General features: G+C 33.8%; 1 protein-coding gene across 1 annotated transcript; it reads right to left on the bottom strand.

Moving 5' to 3' along the window:
* Window positions 1–17: 17 nt before the first annotated feature.
* Window positions 18–23,059, bottom strand: dgat1a (diacylglycerol O-acyltransferase 1a). Its single transcript, XM_039678441.2, has 17 exons — window positions 22,707–23,059; window positions 19,663–19,750; window positions 14,646–14,686; window positions 13,103–13,188; window positions 12,877–12,929; window positions 11,508–11,613; window positions 10,348–10,476; window positions 9,895–9,969; window positions 7,685–7,788; window positions 7,561–7,599; window positions 7,438–7,479; window positions 7,063–7,107; window positions 6,684–6,796; window positions 5,186–5,251; window positions 4,961–5,048; window positions 4,802–4,864; window positions 18–2,699 (listed from the first exon to the last, which is right to left on the bottom strand). The coding sequence occupies exons 1-17, from the start codon at window positions 22,898–22,900 to the stop codon at window positions 2,538–2,540; spliced, it is 1,494 nt and encodes a 497-aa protein (XP_039534375.2). The 5' UTR covers window positions 22,901–23,059; the 3' UTR covers window positions 18–2,537.
* Window positions 23,060–23,542: the final 483 nt, after the last annotated feature.

Below are 23,542 nucleotides of genomic sequence, written 5' to 3'. Positions count from 1 at the left end.
ATTTCATACACAACTAGTGTTTTTAAAAGATTTATTCAACTGGAACATGAGCTGCCACAAGCGCAAAAGGACTTCAGGTACAAACTTTGGCTTTCACAGGAAAAATCTGTGAATCTCTCAAATGTTGTGAAAAAAGGTACTTTAAACTTAACCCAAAAACTGCTCTTCAAACAAATGTCCTCACACCATATTGCAACAGTTTCAATGGAATAAAGTGAATTCACATCTCAGTGTTGAGTCGACATAAAACTGTTATCAATAAATTTTTGTCTATGATAGAAAGTGTATCAAAACAGAGCAAAAAACCCTGCAATCATCAATAATGGGACCAAGCACCATACCAGCAAACTAAAGAATATATAAATTATTATTTACAATAATCAAACAACAGGGCCAGCCTAAGGTCAGGTACTTAATTTTAAAACTCCAGAATCTTGGTGACATGTTATTTAAAATTAGTTTGGAATTAAAAAAAAAATCCAAGACTTGATGCAAATTTGTTTGAAAAAGTGACAATTGAAAAGAAAACAGACATGCAACCATGTACATGACCTTGGAAAGATGGGTATTGTTTTAAGCATCTAAAGAGAGCAGAGCTATCATAAAAATCATACGTGACGGAAAGTGAAATCTGGATGTCTCGACCCCACAGAGCAGATAAACCTTAAATCCCTTTGAAATAATATTCCAGGCAATTAAAATGGCACAAAAATATTTTGGCTTCAACAGTTTCTCACACTCATATACCATATTGATGTGTAATGCAAGTATTGAAATCAACATAAAAGCAGTACAAATCTTTAACCCTTCACAAACGTCATACATTGTTGAATAAAGTGCAAAGGCTCACATATTCAGTCAATCACACACTAAAGCATCAGCACAAATAGTAAAAAACTTTGCAGACACGAATGAGTGTCCATCTGATATGTCCGGAGGCGTATTGCATTCACTTGAAGAAAAAAAATCTATTTAATTTTTCATGAGAAAAAAAGTTTTTGCTCTGTTTTTCTGAATTAACGAGTTAATTTTTCATGGAATTTTTTTTTTGCTCTGTTTTTTTGAATTAATGAGTTAATTTTTCATGAGAAAAAAAAATATTTTGCTCTGTTTTTCTGAATTAATGAGTTAATTTTTCAGGCATTATTTTTTTTTTGCTCTGTTTTTCTGAATTAACGAGTTAATTTTTCATGGATTTTTTTTTTGCTCTGTTTTTCTGAATTAACGAGTTAATTCAGAAAAAACAGAGCAAAAACTTTTTTTCTCACGAAAAATTAACTCATTAATTCAGAAAAACAGAGAAAAAAATATTTTCTTATGAAAAAATTAACTCATTAATTCAGAAAAACAGAGAAAAACTTTTTTTCTAATGAAAAATTAACTCATTAATTCAGAAAAACAGAGAAAAAAATATTTTCTTATGAAAAAATTAACTCATTAATTCAGAAAAACAGAGAAAAACTTTTTTTCTCATGAAAAATTAACTCGTTAATTCAGAAAAACAGAGCAAAAAAAATTTCTCATGAAAAATTAACTCATTAATTCAGAAAAACAGAAAATTTTCTTTTTCTCATGAAAAATTAACTCATTAATTCAGAAAAACAGAGCAAATTTTTTTTTCTTATGAAAAATTAACTCATTAATTCAGAAAAACAGAGTAGATTTTTTTTCTTCAAGTGAATGCAATACGCCTCCGTAGAAATGCGTTGGGAAAAATAAAAACATTTTTGGCACTCTGAATTGATCGGTAGGAAAATGTCAAGTATGAGACATTAGTGAGAAGGCATTGCGATGACGTGCTGCTTTGGCTCGGCAGTGTTTGATTTGATTGCACAGCTCACCTTCCACGTGCCTTCTGACTAATAATCACATTTGATTTGGGTTGAAAAGTTCCCTTCGAAAAATATATGCGTTGTTTTTACATTCAACATCTCGGTTACATTTAGCTGACGCTTTTATCCAAAGCGACTTATGTCAGGGCTCGCACGCCTCTGGAGCAACTACACTGTAAAAAATATTGATGGTTTAACTTAAAAAAGTAAGTAACTTGGGTTGCCTTAAAATTTTAAGTTGATTGAACTGGAAAAAGTGAGTTAATACAATGAAGGAGATTCATTTAACCATCAGAAACTCAAAATTATATGTTATCTTAACTAAATAAATTATTTAAGTTGATTTGACAAAAGAAAAAATGTTGTGATTACTACACTGTAAAAAAAATATTGTTGGTTTAACTTAAAAAAGTAAGCCTTAAAATTTTAAGTTGATTAAACTGGAAAAAGTGAGTTAATACAATGAAGGAGATTCATTTAACCATCAGAAACTCAAAATAATAAGTTCTCAACTAAATAAATTATTATAAAGTTGATTTGACAAAAGAAAATATGTTGTGATAACAAATCTTGAAAATATTTTTTACAGTGTAGGGGTTAAGAGTCTTGCTCAGGGACACAAACCTGGGACTCTCTCACCAAAGGCATGTGTCTTATCCACTGCGTCATCACCACCCCACCCCGGTTATTGCAGAAATCGCCGCGTCATGCCGCGACGCCCTCTGACGCGCTCCCATAATGCAGCACGTAATAGTCGTGGACGTACATCAGGACGGCGATCGGCTGGCCGATGATCAGCGACATCCAGACGGCTGCGTTCCCGTAGTTTCCCCTCAAGAATCGGCCCACGAAATAGGCGAGTGGGATCTGAAACAGGAAGTAGAACGGCTGCATTTTATTTGATGTTCATAATAAAACTTGATTTTCTATAGTGCCTTTAAAGGAGTTTTCGGTTACGGTTTGGGTTGGTGTTAAAGAGCATATTGCAGGTAAAAAAAAAAATCGAAATTTATAGATAACCTTGTATGAAAATACCATATGAAAAGTTAATGCAGGATTTAAAATGTTTTAAAACAACATAAGGACACTAATTTAGAAGATAAAGTGAGCGTTTCTTGGACTGCTAGTAAAAACGGCTTTTTTTTCAACGTCGCGTCATTTGACGTCATAGCAGGGAGCCGCAGCCTCGGCTCAGTGAGAGCAGGCTGGTGTTCAGTGAGAGCGCTCGTCAGTCAGTGTGCTTTCGTTAGTTTTTGCATTTTAATTTATCATCGTCATGGTAAATATTGTGTTTGTGGAGATTGCAAAAACTCCAGCCTGTCAGGACTTCAAGATCGAGTCCACAAGTTTCCATTACAATAAAAGTGACTGTGCTATATAGCCTATCTTTCGTTCCTGGTGCGGTTTGAGCAGGTGAAGAGACGGGATTTCTCCTCTCGGCTCGAAAACACGGCCGTGTGTAGCGTTCACTTCAGATCAAATGATTAGCATCCCGGCAATATGATGGAGTTCAACATGGTATGCCGAAGCAAGAATATTGATCGTCGTATACTACCAATGGCATCAAATAGTGTTATATAGGTAACTTAGTCATGTCATGCCCTAAATAAAACTTTGAAAAACAAAATTGGTTGTTTAAATACTCAAACCTTTAATGTTCTGTTTATGTTATAACCAAGGTGAAAAATATGTATTAAAAATTTACCCGAGTATAGCCTATGCTTTTAAATATATTCAAGTAAAGTTTTTATACATTTAATAGTATATAAATCTACCCTAAACATACTAATGTCTGCTGGCCTGTTATAGGATCATAATAATCTGTACAAAATTGTGAGCACAGTGTATATCGTTAGCGAACGTGTATATCTATAAGCACGTCTCTCACCTAAAAGGCACCTGTCCTGTTCTCCACTGGTTCTCCTCACATCACAGCTCAATTTTTCTCTGACCATTCTGTCTGACATTATCCTGGCCTGTCCCTGATCTCTTTAGCATAGCAGGCTCATAACTTTATGGCTTGATCCGTCATACGAGTATTTCCTCAGCGTCCGAAATGTCATTGCGCTTCATTGTTTTCCTGTTGTGTGAATCGACCGCTCTCCCGCTCATTGCGTCACGCCCGCCACGCCCATTTTCAGACGCGGAAGTAAAATTTTCTCACAAAAACGACTGCAGAAGCTTCTGTGGCGTGTTTATACGTATATTTTAAAGAAAATCTAGTTCCTACATTGTTTTTCTATGCATTGACTCGTTGGGTCCTCTAACCTGCAATATGCCCTTTAAAAGCGGAGATACAGGTGAAACTCGAAAAATTTGAATATCGTGCAAAAGTTATCATTTTGATGATTATGTCTTACAGCTAATGAAAACCCCAAAATCCAAATCTCAGAAAATTAGAATATAACATGAATTTAATTTAAAAGAAGTTTTTAAATACAGAAATGTCGGCCCTCTGAAAAGTATAATCATGCATATGTATATAGTTACATTTTTACATTAATTTAAATGACTGAAATACATAAACTTTTGCAAGATGTTCTAATTAGAGTTAAAATCAACTCTAAATTTAACCAGTAGTGAGAAAAGAAAAAAACTACGAAAATTATAAACTAGATAGATTAGATCAGACTAGATAGATTTTATCTCAGAAATAAATTTAGTGGGCAATGAGCCTCACTTTGACTGTAGATCTGAGTTTCGTCAGCATAAAAATTATACTTAGTAACTAGAGTTCAGGAATAAATGGAAATAAATATAAAGTAAAAGGGTCCTAAGATTGAGCCCTGAGGGATGCCAATAGATACTGGTCCAATATCAGACCGGTTGTCCCCTAAAGCAACAAACTGTCTACGTTTGGTCAAATAAGATCTAAATAGATCTAAAACAGTGCCAAAAGTACCAAACAGTTTCAAGTTGATTGAGTTCAAGATGAGTTTAACGAGCATTATGTGGTATTTAAGACTGACCTGTGACATCATACCCAGGAACGCCCAGAGCCGAAACATCTTTAGAGGAACGCTCACTAAATACTGGCAAAATGAAACAAAATATTGTCAGGAAAATTAATACACAGGACAAATCATGACTGTAAACTGTAATGAAGCAATACAAGTGTGCAGCGAAACCTCGTGGAAAAATGCCGAGAGGAAGAACACGGCGATCTGAGCCGGTAGCTTATTTACGCCTTTCACCAACATCGGCTTATAAAAGTGTCTGAAGGGAAACAGAGAATGGGAAATCAATGAAGAGATGCCACAAACTTTCCTCAGAACTGATTTTGGCAGCAAAAAAATGCCTTTTTGGTGCACAAATAACAGACAAATCCAATAATATTCATAATCCTGTCTCACCGTAGGCACCACTTGTGAACAGGAATGTTCCAATTCGACCAAAAGTAGGGGATCGTTTCAGAGTTCCTGTGAATATAAAGCTCAGTATTCACAAAATGTGAAAACTTTCTGTGAAATGGCTTCTGTAATGTGATGCATCCAAGCATTCAATGATAATAATACCAGTAACAGCAAAAGCCCATTCATACTATTATGATAACTACATTAGAATCTAAACAAGCGGACGATATTGTTCTGTTTATTCTATTTGCATGCAGACGTTTTTTCATCTGCCGCTTTAAAAGCTTGAGCTCTTAAAAGTAGGATGGATTCTGATTGGCTCTTTCCGCCACTGAATAAAAAAAAATAATAATAATAATTGCGACTTTTTATCTCACAATTGCGAGATATGAAGTCAGAATTGTGAGAAATAAAGAGATATAAAGTCGCAATTCTGAGAAATAAAGTCGTAATTGCGAGATATAAAGTAGCAATTGCGAGATATAAAGTCGCAATTGTGAGATATAAAGTCGCAATTCTGAGAAATAAAGTCGTAATTGTGAGATATAAAGTAGCAATTGCGAGATATAAAGTCGCAATTGTGAGAAATAAAGTCGCAATTGTGAGAAATAAAGTCGCAATTGTGAGAAATAAAGTCGCAATTGTGAGAAATAAAGTCGCAATTGTGAGAAATAAAGTCGCAATTGTGAGAAATAAAGTAGCAATTCCGAGATATAAAGTCACAATTGCGAGATATAAAGTCGCAATTGTGAGAAATAAAGTCGCAATTGTGAGAAATAAAGTCGCAATTGTGAGATATAAAGTAGCAATTCCGAGATATAAAGTCACAATTGTGAGATATAAAGTCGCAATTGTGAGAAATAAAGTCGCAATTGTGAGAAATAAAGTCGCAATTGTGAGATATAAAGTCAGAATTGTGAGAAAAAAAAAGACAGAACTTTTTTCTTGAGACTTTTCCCTCACAATTCCGAGTTTACATCTCGCAATTCTGACTTTATAACACATAATTGCGAGTTTCTATCTTGAAATTCTGACATCTTTTCTCATATTTTGTGATATAAATTCGCAATTGCGAACTCTGACTTTACAACACGCAATTTCGACTTTATATCATGCATTTAGGATTTTATTACATGCAATTGCGACTTTATATCAATCAATTCTGACTTTATATCATGCCATTCTGACTTTATACCACACAATTGCGACTTTATATCTTGCAATTTCTGACTTTATAACACAATTCTGAGAAATAAAGTCAGAATTGGGAGATGTAAACTCGCAATTGTAAGAAAAAAAGTCAGAATTGTGAGATAAAAAGTCGCAATTACCTTTTTTATTTTTCATTAAGTGGCAGAAACAAGCCTCCATAGTTTTTATCCTTAATCAGCTAGAAAAAAAAAATTTAATTTGGTGTGAAAAAGCCTTAACTTAAATGAGTTCTAATGTAAATTTGATGTAAATGTAAAATGATTAGAGGATGGAGGAAGCCACTCACCACCAGTCTCGGTAAAACTCGCGATCTCCGAACTGCATGAGCTCAGCTATGAAGTTCATAGAGGAGTGGAAATACCAATAGAAAAAGAGGAGCCAGATAAAGTGATTGGGCACCTGTAGAGGGACAGGGAGAAGGGGCGGGGCTTGTGCCATTAGACACTCTGAGGAGGAGGGGCCACAAACATGACATTAACAATAGCAATAGCAACAGCAACGCTTTCGTGCAAAATTCAAGCCGCTTGGAATTCTCCATTTTGATTGGTCAATTGTAACAAATAGTTTTGTATAATAATATATAGCACCTGCAAAAGCACTAGCAACAGAAGTCATAGCAACAGCATCCATGACATCAACAGCATCTGGTTTCTCGCCACACTTACAGCAAGTTTCAGCAGACGTTCAACTATTCTAGTGAAATCCATGTCCTGTTAAAAAACAAAGATACTCATTAATAAGTAATGAGTGTCATCTGCCTACATTTGAGGATCAACTTGAGGACATACTAATGACAAGTCGTTAACGTACAGACAAAATAACAAAGGGCCTAAAACTGAGCCTTGTGGGACGCCGACAGTACAGTTACTAAAAGATGACATTTTATTCCCAACCCTGGTACTTTGTCTTCTTATGGTAAGATAAGATTTCATAGCAGTATCAGAAAAGTAGCTCAAACTCTTTTTTCTTTTATATTTTGTCTAAAAGGTTATTTCATGTGTCAGGCTTTACAGGGTTAAAATATTAAATTCAGATTCTACCTGAAAGGGTTTCATTGAGTTCTGAATCGTCGGAACCATCCACTATCAGAAGACAAAAAAAAGAGTCATTAAAAAAAATGACATCACGTCATTTATACAAATTTGAAAGAATGATTTGCATACCTGCTGTATTAATCCAACCATTAGCTGCATTAAAAACAGCTGCAAGAAAGAAGGACACATGCATTCAGTATTTCAGTTCAAGAGGTTCTCCGGTTTGCTTCTGCTCGCATGAACTGTATCTCACCATCTCAAGCAGTCGCCGCAGTAAGAAGCGTTTCCGTATCCGTGGAGACCGCGGGAAATTCAGCTCGTAACACAGAGTCGGGACGAAAACGAAATAATACATGTCTGTAAATAAATAAACAATGTCCATTTTCATTACAAATGAACTGAAATTTATGGAAGTTTGTTTCTGGCATGGAATAAAAAAGCTAACTGTGAACTCACAATTGTCACTTTTTTCTCGCAATTTCAAGTTAACCCTTCATCGTCTACACTCATTATCTTTGGGGTCTCCAGGGACCCCAGACATTAAATTTTGTAACAGTATAATATATATTTTTCTTTACAGATGTAATTTTACTCTGTTTATTAATGTTTTTACTGAACATTTGTGCAGGTTTTGGAGAATTTTAGATTTTTTAAATAGGTTTATGTTTTTTTAAATAGGACTCTTTTTAATTTTTATTTATTTAAATAGGATTTTTACCAAAAAAAAAAAAAGTTCACTTTATAACAGACCCAGATTTCTAATTTTCATTCATGGAGATAACATGCACTCTTAGAAGAAATGGTTCTACTTATATGAAGCGGGGGATGGAACCATTTCTGGTTCTATCCCCCGCTTCATATATGGAACTCCAAAATGGTTCTATATAGAACCATTTTTTTTTCGGTAAAAGGTTCTATTGGCCAAGTACGGAACCCCAGGGTTCTATATAGAACCCAGAGGAACCCTTTTTTTAAGAGTGTATAGAACCTTTTAGGGGTTCCAAATACGTAGCGCTGATAGAACCTTTTAAGATTCTATATAGAACCATTTTTTTTTTCGGTAAAAGGTTCTATTGGCCAAGTACGGAACCCCAGGGTTCTATATAGAACCCAGAGGAACCCTTTTTTTAAGAGTGTATAGAACCTTTTAGGTGTTCCAAATATGTAGCGCTGATAGAACCTTTTAAGATTCTATATAGAACATTTTCTTCTAAGAGTGTGGATAATTTTACATGGTTTAATGTAAGATGTTTGACATTTTTGGGGAAAATGCCGTTTTAAAATAAAAAAATTATCACTTTAACCACTAGATGGCCATACTAGCCCTCCAATATAAGCTTATTTGACTAAGCAAACTACATATCTTTTCACAAGTTTTTCCAGTTGGATTTATATCTAAATATTATAAAATCACAATTATAACAAAAATACAAACTTTTTGTCAAAGTTTAGCATTTTTTGCTAATAATATTACATTATGATTAGAATCAAACCTGAACAAGAAGTTACAAAGAGAAATGTTGGAGTCTTTAGATTTTATCATTTATTTCAAATATCTGTTTTTAATATAATTCTATAATTTTAAATCAACGTTTCGGTTACGAACGAACAAAAATAAGCAGAAATTAACAGTTATATTACATATTGAGAAAAAAAAACAGTTAACCTCTATAGTTTTATAGCCTTACAAATGTATTCCCGCATGTGTGTGTGTGTGTGTGTGTGTGTGTGTGCATTGTGGATGTTTTTTGCATTATTGGAGGTGTGCCACTTTATTTCTGTCTATGTGATCTGTGTTGTTTCTTCGATGTTTCTGATTTTGATGATGAATTTTGTATATTTATTATGTGGGGACCCCAAAGATAACAAGTGTCTGTATTTTTTTCACGCTACATAAAAACAGATATCATTCCAATATATATATTTTTGGTAGATCTAGACAGTGTTAAGAGTCGTAGAAAGTTTCATACCATTTGGACAAAAATATTTTTTTTAATTGGACTAAAAGTTAAAAAGACCCCAAAGATGACCAGAGGGTTAATGTGGAACTAATATATATATATATATATATATATATATATATATATATATATATATCATGGCATTACTTCTCTTGTTTTACTAAATCATGATCATGTTTTAATAATTCCTTGCCTCATTTTAAGTACATTGTGTGTATGATATAATAATTTGTCTCGTTTTAATAAATCATGTACAGTACTTTTGATTAAACTAAAAAAAGGGAATGAATTTTGCCACAATTTAATAAAACAAGCTGACATATCAGTAAGTCATGGGAACAAATACATTTTCCTGCATGCCATATGTGGGGATCCGCAAGTTTATATTTCACAATTCAGACTTGAGATGAGTATAAACTCTCAAATGCCTTTTTATTTTGTTATTCTGCTTCCATAACAATTCCTCCATAAACTCTCCATCGGGTTCAGTGGAGAAACTGACCTCTGTGCGTGAGGTTACCCGGATAGCTCACGTGTGTGTATCCGGTTGTGCCGTTGGCTTTGTGCACAGACGGGCCTACAGAAGAAAGTTGAACATTAACACACACACACAATACATTCAGATATACAGTACGTTCTCTGCCAAAAACATGCTGAAACTGAAAGACCTTTTTGAATGTTGGCTTGACAATATTTGAAGATTAGTTTGAGGTTTTGCTGAAACTTTAATTGCAATCCAAACAATCCATTCATATGAATAGTGAAAAATTCATGTCAACTCTAATGCATTCTAGACTTGCATTGCATTAGGATTCATGCATTGACACATTTCTACATTTCTATTGCATGTCCAGAAGCGTTTGCATTCATGCATAGTGTGTTTCAGAAAGCATGTGCTTGCTGTCAGGTGTGTGATGTGATGGAGATGTGTGTGTGTGTGTGTGGTTTGACTCACAGGAGTGAGAGCGAGACAGGGTTCGGGCTTTGGCATGTCTGATTTCTCGGCACCATTTGTTGACGTCTCTGTAGGAGTAAAGCTTCAGGAAGAGAACGGTGAAGACGCCCAACGCCACAACACCACCCACTGCAACACACACACACACACACAGTGAACAACACAAGCATGCAAGAGTGGGGTATTTACACGCAAGAAGACATAATACAAAACATAGTAATATACTGCCAGACTGATATATTTCAACCATGCCAACTAATTAGTCAATTAAAGGTTTAGTTCACTTTAAAAAAGAAAGTTTTGCTGATAATTAATTTACTCACCCCCATGTCATCCAAGATGTCCATGTCTTTCTTTCTTCAGTCGAAAAGAAATTAAGGTTTTTGATGAAAACATACCAGGATTTTCTCCATATAATGGACTTCAATGGGGACCAAACGGTTCAAGGTCCAAATGAGAGTTTCGGTGCAAACTACAAACTGTTCAAAGGGCTTTAAACGATTCCAGACGATGAATAAGGGTCTTATCAAGCGAAACGATCGCTCATTTAATAAATAAATAACAAAGTTTAAGTTTTATAAGCTCAAATGCTCACCTTGCTCTGTTCTGTTCGTGACTCTCCTGTTCGAACTCGTTCATCAAAATGAACGAATCTTTTTTTGAGTCATGACTCGAAAGGTCCTTGATAAGACCCTTATTCAACGTCTGGAATCGTTTAAAGGCCTTTGAAGCTGCACTGAAACTCTCATTTGGACCCCATTGAAGTCCATTATATGGAGAAAACCCTGGAACGTTTTCATCAAAAACCTTAATTTCTTTTCGACTGAAGAAAGAAAGACATGGACATCTTTGATGATTACAGATATAAAAACCTTTTCACAATATTATAATTTTGAATTTGTTGTTTTCATAAGCCATAATCCATAATCATCAAAATTATAACAAATAAAGGCTTGAAATATATCACTTTGCATGTAATGAGTCTATATAATATATTAGTTTCACCTTTTAACTTGAATTACTGAAATAAATGAATATTCAGATTTTTCGAGAAAAGGCATAGTTTTCTAGTTTTAAACAACCGTGTCCTTATAAGCCTGTAGGTTTAAAGGTATTAGTGTGATTATAGGTGTTATGAATAAAGGTTAGTGTGGGGTCACCTGGGGTCATGGAGGTCACGCGGAGAACAGTGACAGCTGGGAAGAACAGAAGCGCTGCGAGATTGACGGAATGAAGGAATGTTCCGGTGCCCTCCGAGATGGTGCCCTAAACGTCCAATTAGATTACTTTATTAAAATGAATCAGTTAGATGACTTTATTAAAATGAATCAGTTAGATGACTTTATTAAAATGAATCAGTTAGATGACTTTATTAAAATGAATCAGTTAGATGACTTTATTAAAATGAATCAGTTAGATGACTTTATTAAAATGAATCAGTTAGATGACTTTATTAAAATGAATCAATTAGATGACTTTATTAAAATGAATCAGTTAGATGACTTTATTAAAATGAATCAATTACATGACTTTATTAAAATGAATCAGTTAGATGACTTTATTAAAATGAATCAGTTAGATGACTTTATTAAAATGAATCAGTTAGATGACTTTATTAAAATGAATCAATTAGATGACTTTATTAAAATGAATCATTTAGATGACTTTATTAAAATGAATCAGTTAGATGACTTTATTAAAATGAATCAATTAGATGACTTTATTAAAATGAATCAGTTAGATGACTTTATTAAAATGAATAAGTTAGATGACTTTATTAAAATGAATCAGTAGATGACTTTATTAAAATGAATCAATTAGATGACTTTATTAAAATGAATCAGTTAGATTACTTTATTAAAATTAATCAGTTAAATGACTTTATTAAAATGAATCAGTTAGATGACTTTATTAAAATGAATCAGTTAGATGAGTTTATTAAAATGAATCAGTTAGATGACTATATTAAAATGAATCAATTAGATGACTTTATTAAAATGAATCAGTTAGATGACTTTATTAAAATGAATCAATTAGATGACTTTATTATAATGAATCAGTTAGATGACTTTATTAAAATGAATCGGCAAATGAACTTTGACTTGCAATAAACACCAAAAAAATAATAATAATAATAATTACAGGTGAATCTCATGTAGAAATTTCCATATATATATATATAAAATCACACACATATATTATATTATAATTATTATAAATTTATAAATAAATAAATGTGAAAAATGATTTTTAAATGTTGTGTGATGCAAAAAAAAATTACAAAATTTTTTAATATTTGTTATTTGTTGTGTACACAGTAAAAACGAAGATTAGTGGAGTACATTTCACAAGAAAATTATATTTTAGTCATATATACATGTGTGAGTGTGTCTGTGTGTGTGTTACAACATGTGACCTGGACACGTTTGCGAGTCTCAATTCAGGTTTGTGTGATTGGTTATAATTGTAAGTCTCTCAGTAATGTCCCATATCTGTAATCACACAGTTCATTCCCAGCATGCAACTCACCACGGATAGCTTTCTCTCTGTGTACAAAGCTGCCATTATGAACACGTTGGAAACTGAAAAAGCAAACAGATTAGACACGGTATATTGAGCAGAGCAAGCATGAAAAATTGACGTGAATTTTTATGATACAACATTATGCATGACGGAAAACACAAATGTGGTGTGACATGATGTCTTCAGCACGTCTCTGCTGATGGCAACACACACACACACACAATCCTCATACCAATGATCAGGCACAGCGCCGGCCAGCTGTAGGGGTCCTTCAGGAAGAGAGAGATGATCTGGATGGGATCCACCAGAATGCCGTATCTGAAGACAGGAGGGCACATGTAGCCTCACTAATTCATGTGTTAGATGAAAGTTACCGTCAGTTTTTCATCGGATTGTATCATGAATGCTGCATTATGTATATGTTAAATTCATGTAGGAATTAATCAACTCAAATAATTCATACAGTGCAGAAATAAAAAAAAAAACTTGATTGCATTGCTATTGAGGTTTGTTCGGAAAAGCATTACTTTTGCTGTTGCTATGCTGGTGTTTTGAATAAATGCTTCATATAATTATTGTTTAGTTTAGTTTAGTTTAGTTTAGTTTAGTTTAGTTTAGATCCCCATTAGCTACTATTCTTCCCGGGGTCTATAGACTTCAACACAGAAAATATTCTTATAACATAAAACCATACATTATATAGACAAAAAAGGAGTGTACAGATTCATACATGACAAAACAGCAACGTACCAAAAAACAATAAAACAAACAGCTCTACATTATTCATTATCACAATACACAGTTACAGCCATAATAGGGTTCATCATTTTCACAATGTTTTTCCAACCTTCAATATCAAGAACAACAAATATAAAATAATAAAAATTATTCAAATGTAAATAAACAAAGTCCTAATCTTTTACGAAAATTCATTGTATTCATTCCCAAATTCAAAATTTTTATATATATATATAATATATAGTGATCGACTGATACATCGTTAAGGCTGATATCTCGCATTCAGCATTTTTTTATTTAACATTTTTAATGATTTCTTTATTTCTGAAAAATACTATAATAGGTTACATATAATTTAAAAAATGAAACCCGTTTATTTTACAGATTTATCTTTTATCAAGTACAGTACATTTTTTATATTAATTCAGTAAACATTATGTAAAATAATTAAAAACTTAATTTCAGCAATTGTTATGAATGTCATTATCACTATCGTTAAATTAAATAGTGTGATATCATATATATATCAATATTTCTAAATATAATATTGTAATGTTTAAACCTTTAATTAGATCATAAATTATAATAATCTTTTATTTATTGAAAAAAAAAACAGTTTTTTTGACTGTACTGTAATTTGCAACTGATGTTTGTTAGGGAAAGTGTCACAATGCCTCTTGCCGGTTAGTGATTTGAACAAATCTTTCTATAGTGAGACTGAACAATCCCAGAAGCCAAAGCTCATGTTTTCAACACCTGGTGGAAGCGACCAATAAAGCGGAGAGTTTCCATTTCTCCAGAGGTCGGACGCTGTGATTACGCTACTATATTCTGCTCTGGATGAAAGTGTTTGCTTAATGACAAGAAACAAAAGACATGCATTTAGTTCCCGCCGGGCATAGTCATTATCTGTCTTATTCAGACGTTTCAGCTGCATCATTAGCCCGAAATTAGAGAGTCACTGAGCATGAGGAATCAAATTACCATAGCCGACTTATTATGAATGAAACAACAAATGATGTTAATGATATACTTACTTTATAAGGTTCTCCAGGACCAGCCGTGCATTGGACAAAACCTGCAAACGGAAACAAATAAAGCAATTTAATGCATTTAAACGCGGTTCATTTGTGTCAAACCCCTGCAGGCAAAACAAGAGTTACACTTCTTTCAAAAGAACTGGATGGGATCTGAGGTTTAACACTGGAAATAATACGATTCAGATGGTTTTGCCACATCCTTGTCTATTTGATGTGTTTGTTTTTATAAAGAAAATGTAATTTGTTTGCAATGAAACCTTGCTTCTTATCTCACAATTCAAACTTTATGACTCACAATTGTGAGTTTATTTCACACATTACTGAGGGGGGAAAAAGTTATAATTCAAAATAAAGTTGCAACAAAATAAGTTTAAACTCGGAATTGCGAGAAAAAAGTCATAATTGTGAGTTATAAACTCGGATTTGGGAGAAAAAAATCATAATTGTGAGTTATAAACTCAGAATTGCGAGAAAAAAGTCATAATTGTGAGTTATAAACTCAGATTTGCGAGTTAAAACTTGGATTTGTGATAAAAAAGTCATAATTGTGAGTAATAACTCAGGTTTGCGAGTTAAAACTTGGATTTGTGAGAAAAAAGTTATAATTTTAAGTTATAGACTCAGATATGTGAGAAAAAAAGTCATAATAGTGAGTGAGTTATAAACTCAGATTTGTGAGAAAAAAGTCATAATTGTGAGTTATAAACTCGGATTTGTGAGAAAAAAGTCATAATTGTGAGTTATAAACAGATTTGTGAGAAAAAAAGTCATAATTGTGAGTTATAAACTCAGATTTGTGAGAAAAAAGTCATAATTGTGAGTTATAAACTCAGATTTGCGAGAAAAAAGTCATAATTGTGAGTTATAAACTCAGATTTGTGAGAAACCAGTCAGAATTGGGTGTTATAAACTCGGATTTGCGAGAAAAAAGTCATAATTGTGAGTTATAAACTCAGATTTGTGAGAAACCAGTCAGAATTGGGTGTTATAAACTCGGATTTGCGAGAAAAAAGTCAGAATTGTGAGTTATAAACTCGGATTTGCGAGTTAAAACTTGGATTTGTGATAAAAAAGTCATAATTGTGAGTAATAACTCAGGTTTGCGAGTTAAAACTTGGATTTGTGAGAAAAAAGTTATAATTTTAAGTTATAGACTCAGATATGTGAGAAAAAAAGTCATAATAGTGAGTGAGTTATAAACTCAGATTTGTGAGAAAAAAGTCATAATTGTGAGTTATAAACTCGGATTTGTGAGAAAAAAGTCATAATTGTGAGTTATAAACAGATTTGTGAGAAAAAAAGTCATAATTGTGAGTTATAAACTCAGATTTGTGAGAAAAAAGTCATAATTGTGAGTTATAAACTCAGATTTGCGAGAAAAAAGTCATAATTGTGAGTTATAAACTCAGATTTGTGAGAAACCAGTCAGAATTGGGTGTTATAAACTCGGATTTGCGAGAAAAAAGTCATAATTGTGAGTTATAAACTCAGATTTGTGAGAAACCAGTCAGAATTGGGTGTTATAAACTCGGATTTGCGAGAAAAAAGTCAGAATTGTGAGTTATAAACTCGGATTTGTGAGAAACCAGTCAGAATTGGGTGTTATAAACTCGGATTTGCGAGAAAAAAGTCAGAATTGTGAGTTATAAACTCGGATTTGCGAGAAACCAGTCAGAATTGGGTGTTATAAACTCGGATTTGCGAGAAAAAAGTCAGAATTGTGAGTTATAAACTCGGATTTGCGAGAAAAAAGTCATTGTGAGTTATAAAGTCGGATTTCGAGAAGAAAGTCATAATTGTGAGTTATAGACTCAGATTTGCGAGAAAACAGTTATAATTTTGAGTTATAGACTCAGATATGTGAGAAAAAGTCATAATTGTGAGTTATAGACTTGGAATCGTGAGAAAAATGTCCGAATTTTTTTTATATCATCTCTTTTTTCCTACGGAACAGAAACAAGCATGCATGGTTTTCTCCTCTGAAATGCATTGCTGAAACATCTCTGCTTGGATATTACAACAACAAATGATTTAGTATGTGAATCTAATTGTTCCAGATGTTTATCATGCGTTTGCACACAATAAAATGACTCTAAAAATACAGTAGAAAGCACAGATTATTGAAAATGAACTAGTTTTGAATGTTAAATCAGCTTTTTAAACTAAATTCATTGCTTGGTCATTTAATTTCAAAGCAAACCAAAGCGCCCAACGGCTGTAATTGTAATGGAGACTGAAGGCCTGAGGACTTTGAGCCACTTGTAAGCGATGATTAACCAAAGGCCGTTAGATTAGATCACACTCACCCTGACCTCGCTCAAGCAGGATCGCTAATTGATTTTGCGCATAGATCCATGCTAATTGCTTAAAGGCTGTGGGACGTCCATTTATTTCATGACACACACACAGACACACGCACTTTCATCTGCTTGTGGTGTTTATACACTCAAACAAACACACAACACTCATATAACGACACAGACACACACACACACACACACACACACGAGAACTGAACTGAGCTAGACGATGACATCATTTCTTGCTTTAGATGAAATGAACTATTTTAATAACTGATGTTCTCCAACAGAAATCTCGCCTCTACACTCGACTTTCAGAATGATCCATTCGTGGACTCAAAGCATTCTGGGATATTCCATGGGAATATGGTAAAGAGATCTGAATCCCGCAGAGGACGTCAGTGCGATGGCGTTTCAAAGCCAGGATTAATGCTGCTTCAGAACTGTGATTTGCTTCCCGCGGCTTTGAAGACGCGTCTCCGTTTCCTCGCGGTTCAGGGGGAGACGGGTGTTTATTTTTAGAGGACGCGTGACATCTCTGAGCGTTCATTAAAGTAATCCCCGCCAGTGTTTGACTTCTCATTACTGCAGAGAAGAGAAACTTTAAGACTTAGACAGACTGGATTGGACTTGAAGGACAGCTCGTCTTTTGATTGACAGATCATCAGAAGTCTGACTGAGCGCGTTAGCGGATACGTCCTCGGCATATTAAGTCATTGACACTGCATTTATAGGCTGGCAGGCTCTGTTAGTGGGTCAAAGGTCACTCAAGGACAGACAAAGGTCTCTGATTAGAGTTTATTATATGCAGCTGCTATTATAGTACAGGTGAAACTAGAAAAAATAAATATAATGCAAAAGTTCATTTTTTTCAGTAATTCAAATTAAAAGGTGAAACTAATATATTATATAGACTCATCACATGCAAAATGAGATATTTCAAGCCTTTATGCGTTATAATTTTAATGATTATGCCTTACAGCTATTAAATATTTTCACAATATTGTAATTTTGAATATGTGGTTTTCATAAGCCATAATCCATAAATCCATTGAAATATCTAATTTTGCATGTAATGAGATTAGTTTCACTTTTTAAGTTGAATTACTGAAATAAATGAACTTTTGCATGATATTATAATTGTTTGAGTTTCACCTGTATGTTATGATATTTTAAGTTCAGTGGGCAGTGTTGTTATTGGTAACCAAAAAATAATAAAATACAGTATTCGTTTCAGTAATTCAGATGAAGCTGAATTTAAATATTTATTTATTATTTTTGGCTTTTTAATATAATATTATATTTTATGACAGCTTTGTTTTAATTGTCAAATTAGTTTAGCGTTTGGTGTGTCAACTACTAAAACGACTAAAACTAATAATTTAGTAATTAAATACATCATAAAAGATAAATATTTAAAAAATGCGTAATTTATTTTAAAAGTGTCCATGGCAACTAACTAAAAAATTAACAAGTTTAACATGAAGTACTAAAATTACTAAAACTGATATTAATATTATAAGAATATACAGCAATATACTGGAATAAAAAAAATACTAGATGAAAAATATTCTCTTAAAAATTGAAAAAATGTTGAAACACTGAAACAAATAAATCACTGTAATTATTAAATTGACGCTAAATAGATTTTTTTTAAATCACACAACAAAACCACAAAAAATTGAAAAATTTAAATACAAAAATTAAAGAACCTAATTCAAAATATATTGAAAAAATACCATATAAATAATATAAAAATAACACAAGCATGGTAAATGTTGTTAGTGTTGCTCAGCAAATGAGTCTGAACTGTCCTTGTCAACGAGATGAATGCATGAAATCTCAAACCGTGACTAGATAAGGATAAAGAGAGAGAGAAAGAGAGAGAGAGAGAGAGAGAGAGAGAGAGAGAGAGAGAGAGAGAGAGAGAAATAAACCCCTCTGGGTTTCATGTGGATCGAGGCTGTGACAACATCTCCAGCTAAAGCAGATTCTGGAAGTGCTTGAGCACAGTAATACGCCTGGCATTGTGTTGCATGTCACGTGATTATCTGAGACCGGAGCCGAGGATAAAGGTCAAATTCTTACTCGGTTCAATCCAAGGGCGCCGTTCACAATGAACTTGACGCGCGTGACCGTGATGAAGGGCGAACGATCTTCATCGTTCTGGCAAACGCACGGTGAATGTTTCCTTCTCGACTTTAATCGTTCTAGATCATCTGAGGGCAACCGGCTGGAAGGACTCCAGCAGAAGCGGACGGAAATAACCGACGTGATCAGAGCGGCTTTATTTATGTTCAGGTAACAGCGAGGGCCTAAACATAGCGCTTTTTCTCCATATAATGGACTTCAATGGGGACCAAACGGTTCAAGGTCCAAAAGACAGTTTCAGTGCAAACTACAAACTGTTCAAAGGGCTTTTAACGATTCCAGACGATGAATAAGGGTCTTATCAAGCGAAACGATCGCTCATTTAATAAATAAATAAAAAAGTTTAAGTTTTATAAGCTCAAATGCTCGCGTTCGTGACTTTCCTGTTCGAACTCGTTTATCAAAATGAACGAATCTTTTTTCGTGACATTTGGTTGATTCTAGGAACAAAATGAACGAGTTGACTCGGGAAAAGATTCGTTCGTTTTCGCAGAGAGGGACTCAGGCTCTCTATTTGGACGTAGGTTGTCGTGTGCAGCGCCAGTGTGTGTGTGTAAACTCACCAGCATGACCACACACCAGTTGAGGATCCCTCTGTAGTTGCTGTATCCGCTATCAGAGCTGAGCAGCGACTCCTGCAGCTCGTGGCAGCTGAAGACACACACCAAACGAGTCGCATTAAAACCTGCGTGCGTATGCATCTCTGGTCTGACATCATAGTTATCAAAGGCCTCAAACTACAGCCTGAAAAAGTATTCAGATACTTATGCCACACTTGAAAATGTGCGGCACCGCAGTGGATAACATATCGATCAAGTAGGATCACAGTATATCGCAAAACAAAATACAGTTCATTCAGAGAAAAAATTCAAGTTTACAGAGTTTTAGTGTCCATACTACATTCAACTACTATATATAATGTTGAATTTAATGTATGATAATGCAATATTTGTGTAAAAAGTATCCTACATTATTTTAAATATATCAAGTGAGTGAAAGAGTTCAAGCATATTCGTCTAAAATAATTCAGTATTTTCAGCTTCAGATCATGAATATTGTTATTCTGGTGTCTCTATTGTAGTTCTTTGATTTTCTGAAATACATCAATGTCTAAACGTGGGGTAACCGTAATAATTTACTCTGGTCTGTTGAATTACTACACTCTAAACAAACTGGGTTGTTTTAAGCCAAATTTGGGTCAAATATGGACGAACCCAAATGTTGGGTTAAAAATGTCATTTAAAAATTTAACCCAACTTCAACTTTCACTTTCAACTGTAATTTTTTTTAATTACATTTTTAACCCAACATTGGGGTTTGTTAATATTTGACCCAAATTTGGGTTGAAACAACCCAGCATTTTTTAGAGTGTACATACATTCTAAAAAACGCTGGGTTGTTTTAACCCAATTTTGGGTCAAATATGGACAATCGCAGCCACTGGGTTACATTTTTAAATAACAGTTTTTAACCCAATGTTTGAGTTTGTCCATATTTGACCCAAAATTGGGTTGAAACAACCCAGCATTTTTTAGAGTGACTTATTTCGCGTCATTACCACCTTGAATGTGCGTTATTTTCAATATAATAATATAGAAAATATTATTATTTTCTAATAATTCAACGGCCCAATACTTCCTTTCTCTATGAAACCCCTCCTTCTGAAAAGCACACTGTGCTCTGATTGGTCGGCTGGATCAGTGTGCTGTGATTGGTCAAGCGCTTCGGGTGTGTTTGGTAAATGCCCCGCCCCTTTCCATAACTGCCAGTTTATCACACTACTAACTAACTCAACCAGGCCCCGCCCCTTTATTCTGCATTTGAATTATTATAATGAGGAATATGTTCTGTATCCTCTGAAGAAAACTCAAGACTACAATGGAAGCGTTTGAAAGATGTAAACAACACTGGTCTAGAAGCACTTCCTGTTTCAGTTTTTAACACTACATAAAAGCTGGGATAAAATACAACCAAAACTGAATCAAAAAGTTAAACAAACATCTTTAAGATGTTTTCTTTACATGTGAAATAAAGAAAACAGTTACAAACTGAAACAGGAAGTGTTCAGTTTACATCTTGCAAAATTACACACTAAAGAAAGATGAACATGGAAAAAAGCATAATAAGAGCCCTTTAATGAAAGCTGATCCTGCAGCATGAGTGCATTTACACTTGATTTGAAATGCTACAGTAGATATGAATGCAGATATTAAGCATCATAGCATCTCTGACACTTATTTTTATTCGACACGGTTTGAGGACAAGCCAATGTTGAAATCAGTGATGAAACACCCTTGAGTTTGAGCAATACTTGTGCAGGAAGAGAGCTCTTAGTACTGTAAGTGTGGGATGGTTGCTAAAGTTATTAAGTGACAGTTTTATCAATGATTTGAGTTGCGACAGCTCATTGAGTGTCTCGACCTTCACACCTTTACCTGAAGACCTCTGTTTCTTGAATCCTCTTGTATCTGCCTTGACTTCTATATATACTTAATTGCATTGCTTTTTTCAGAACCATACTACTTTTGTAGTATACTGTATATGTATACACTCTAAAAAAAATACTTCACCTTGAAAAATTACTTCAAGGTTACTTTATTTTTTAAGTTAAACCAACAATATTTTTTTTTACAGTCAATCCCAAGTCGATCCCAGAGGCCCATGAACTGAAATATGTATAAATGATGTGACTGCTTGCACCATTTCTCAATCCTGACCTCCCTGAACGTTCCACTGTAAAAATGAATATGCTTTATCTAATCAATAAAATTGTGGCAACAGATTACAAGCAATGTTATTTATTAAATGGAACAAATTAGAATTGAGTAATAGTTAATCAAATTAATATTCTAATTAATTCTAATTTGTACAATATAATTAATAATATTGCTTGTAATATGTTGCCACAATTTTATTGATTAGATAAAGCATATTATTTATTTCAGTGAATTCTTCAGTGTGCATATGAAGCCTTAATTCAATTAGTATCATGTCTGCTAAATGCTGAATTTATCAGAAATTAAATAAATATGTTTAACAAAAGTGAAATCCAGTTTTGTATATATATATATATATATATATATATATATATATATATATATATATATATATATATATATATGATCAATAAATTATTACAACATTTGTTTTTACATCACTTCAACTTTTTTTGCTTTTAAAAAAAATTGCTTTAAAATTTAAATAAGTTATGCAAGATATAGTTATAATAAGTGATCATTATTTTGATAAGTTATACAAGATTCAACTCATTTTTAAGTCAGTTTAATGTAATTTAAGAAATGACTTCAAAGTTGATTGTACTTAAAAAATGTGGCAGCAACTTTAATATAGGCTTAACTATCATTTTATCATTCAAAAAATGCAATGACATCAAGAAATGTTTGTAACTGAAGTGTCCAAATAAGTTTTGGGTCCTCTGTAGACCTTTATATCAAATAAAGATGGAAATGTAATATGCAATGCCTACATACTGGATGGATGGGCCTATAAATTGTTACTATACAAGCATCTTTCTCTCTAACGTACCCAGATAAACAGACGCTGCACATATCGAGTCAAAACACAGTAATTCACAAGCATCTTTTACCTGAACGTGTCATCTCCAGCGTCGCTGTGATTCTTCTGTTTACTCGCGGATGTGTCGTGTCTCGGCTCTTTCTCCTTCACCTGCCCGCTGAGAGTGTCTGCTGTGCCGCTGCGCTTCGCGTGAGCCGCCGCGTCTCCGGAGATCGTGGTTCTCCGTCTGTGCTTCGCCGAACCCCTCTCGCTTCGGTCGCCCATGTTCGCGATTATAGAGAAACAAACAGACACCTTGTTCCTCTCATGTTCTTCACGTTTGATATCACGCTCAAATCGAAAAGGACGCGGCGCATCAAGCCATCCGCGCTGCGTAAAGGTTGCGCAATGAGCGCGGTGACACCCTGATGCACCATGGCACAGTTCACGGAGCCATAAAGCATCTGATTACACTGTTTTTACAGCCATCTACAGGATTTGCCAAATGTCATAAAACACAATGAGTCAAAAATGTGTGGTGGTGCATGTTTTTAAAAATGTATTTTAATAAAAATATGAATAATGTTTATATTAGACAAATCTTAACTAAAGAAAAAAATGTTTCACCTAAGGCATTTATGAAATGGAAACAGGATTTTCATAACCTTTTTTCAGAATCTGTGGTCAGATATTAAGAAATATGTAATTCCTAATAAATAAGTCAAAGAAACTCACTTTAAAATAATAAATATCCATGTGTAATGATTTTATCAGTGAGTTTAAAGAAGGGGTTTCTCCATTGTGCTGAGGAAACAGAAACAATTGTACATTTATTTTTTAGTTGTAATTATACCTAATTATTTTGGTCCCAAGTTTATCTGTTTATTTTTAGGTGTTTCACAAATGCATCACTATAATGGTCTTGTT

This window comes from Pimephales promelas, chromosome 18 (assembly GCF_988280905.1).
Source record: "Pimephales promelas chromosome 18, fPimPro1.hap1.1, whole genome shotgun sequence".
In the NCBI taxonomy this organism is placed as follows: domain Eukaryota; kingdom Metazoa; phylum Chordata; class Actinopteri; order Cypriniformes; family Leuciscidae; genus Pimephales; species Pimephales promelas.
Note: the sequence above shows the minus strand (reverse complement) of the source record. Positions and strands in the feature narration are given on the sequence as shown.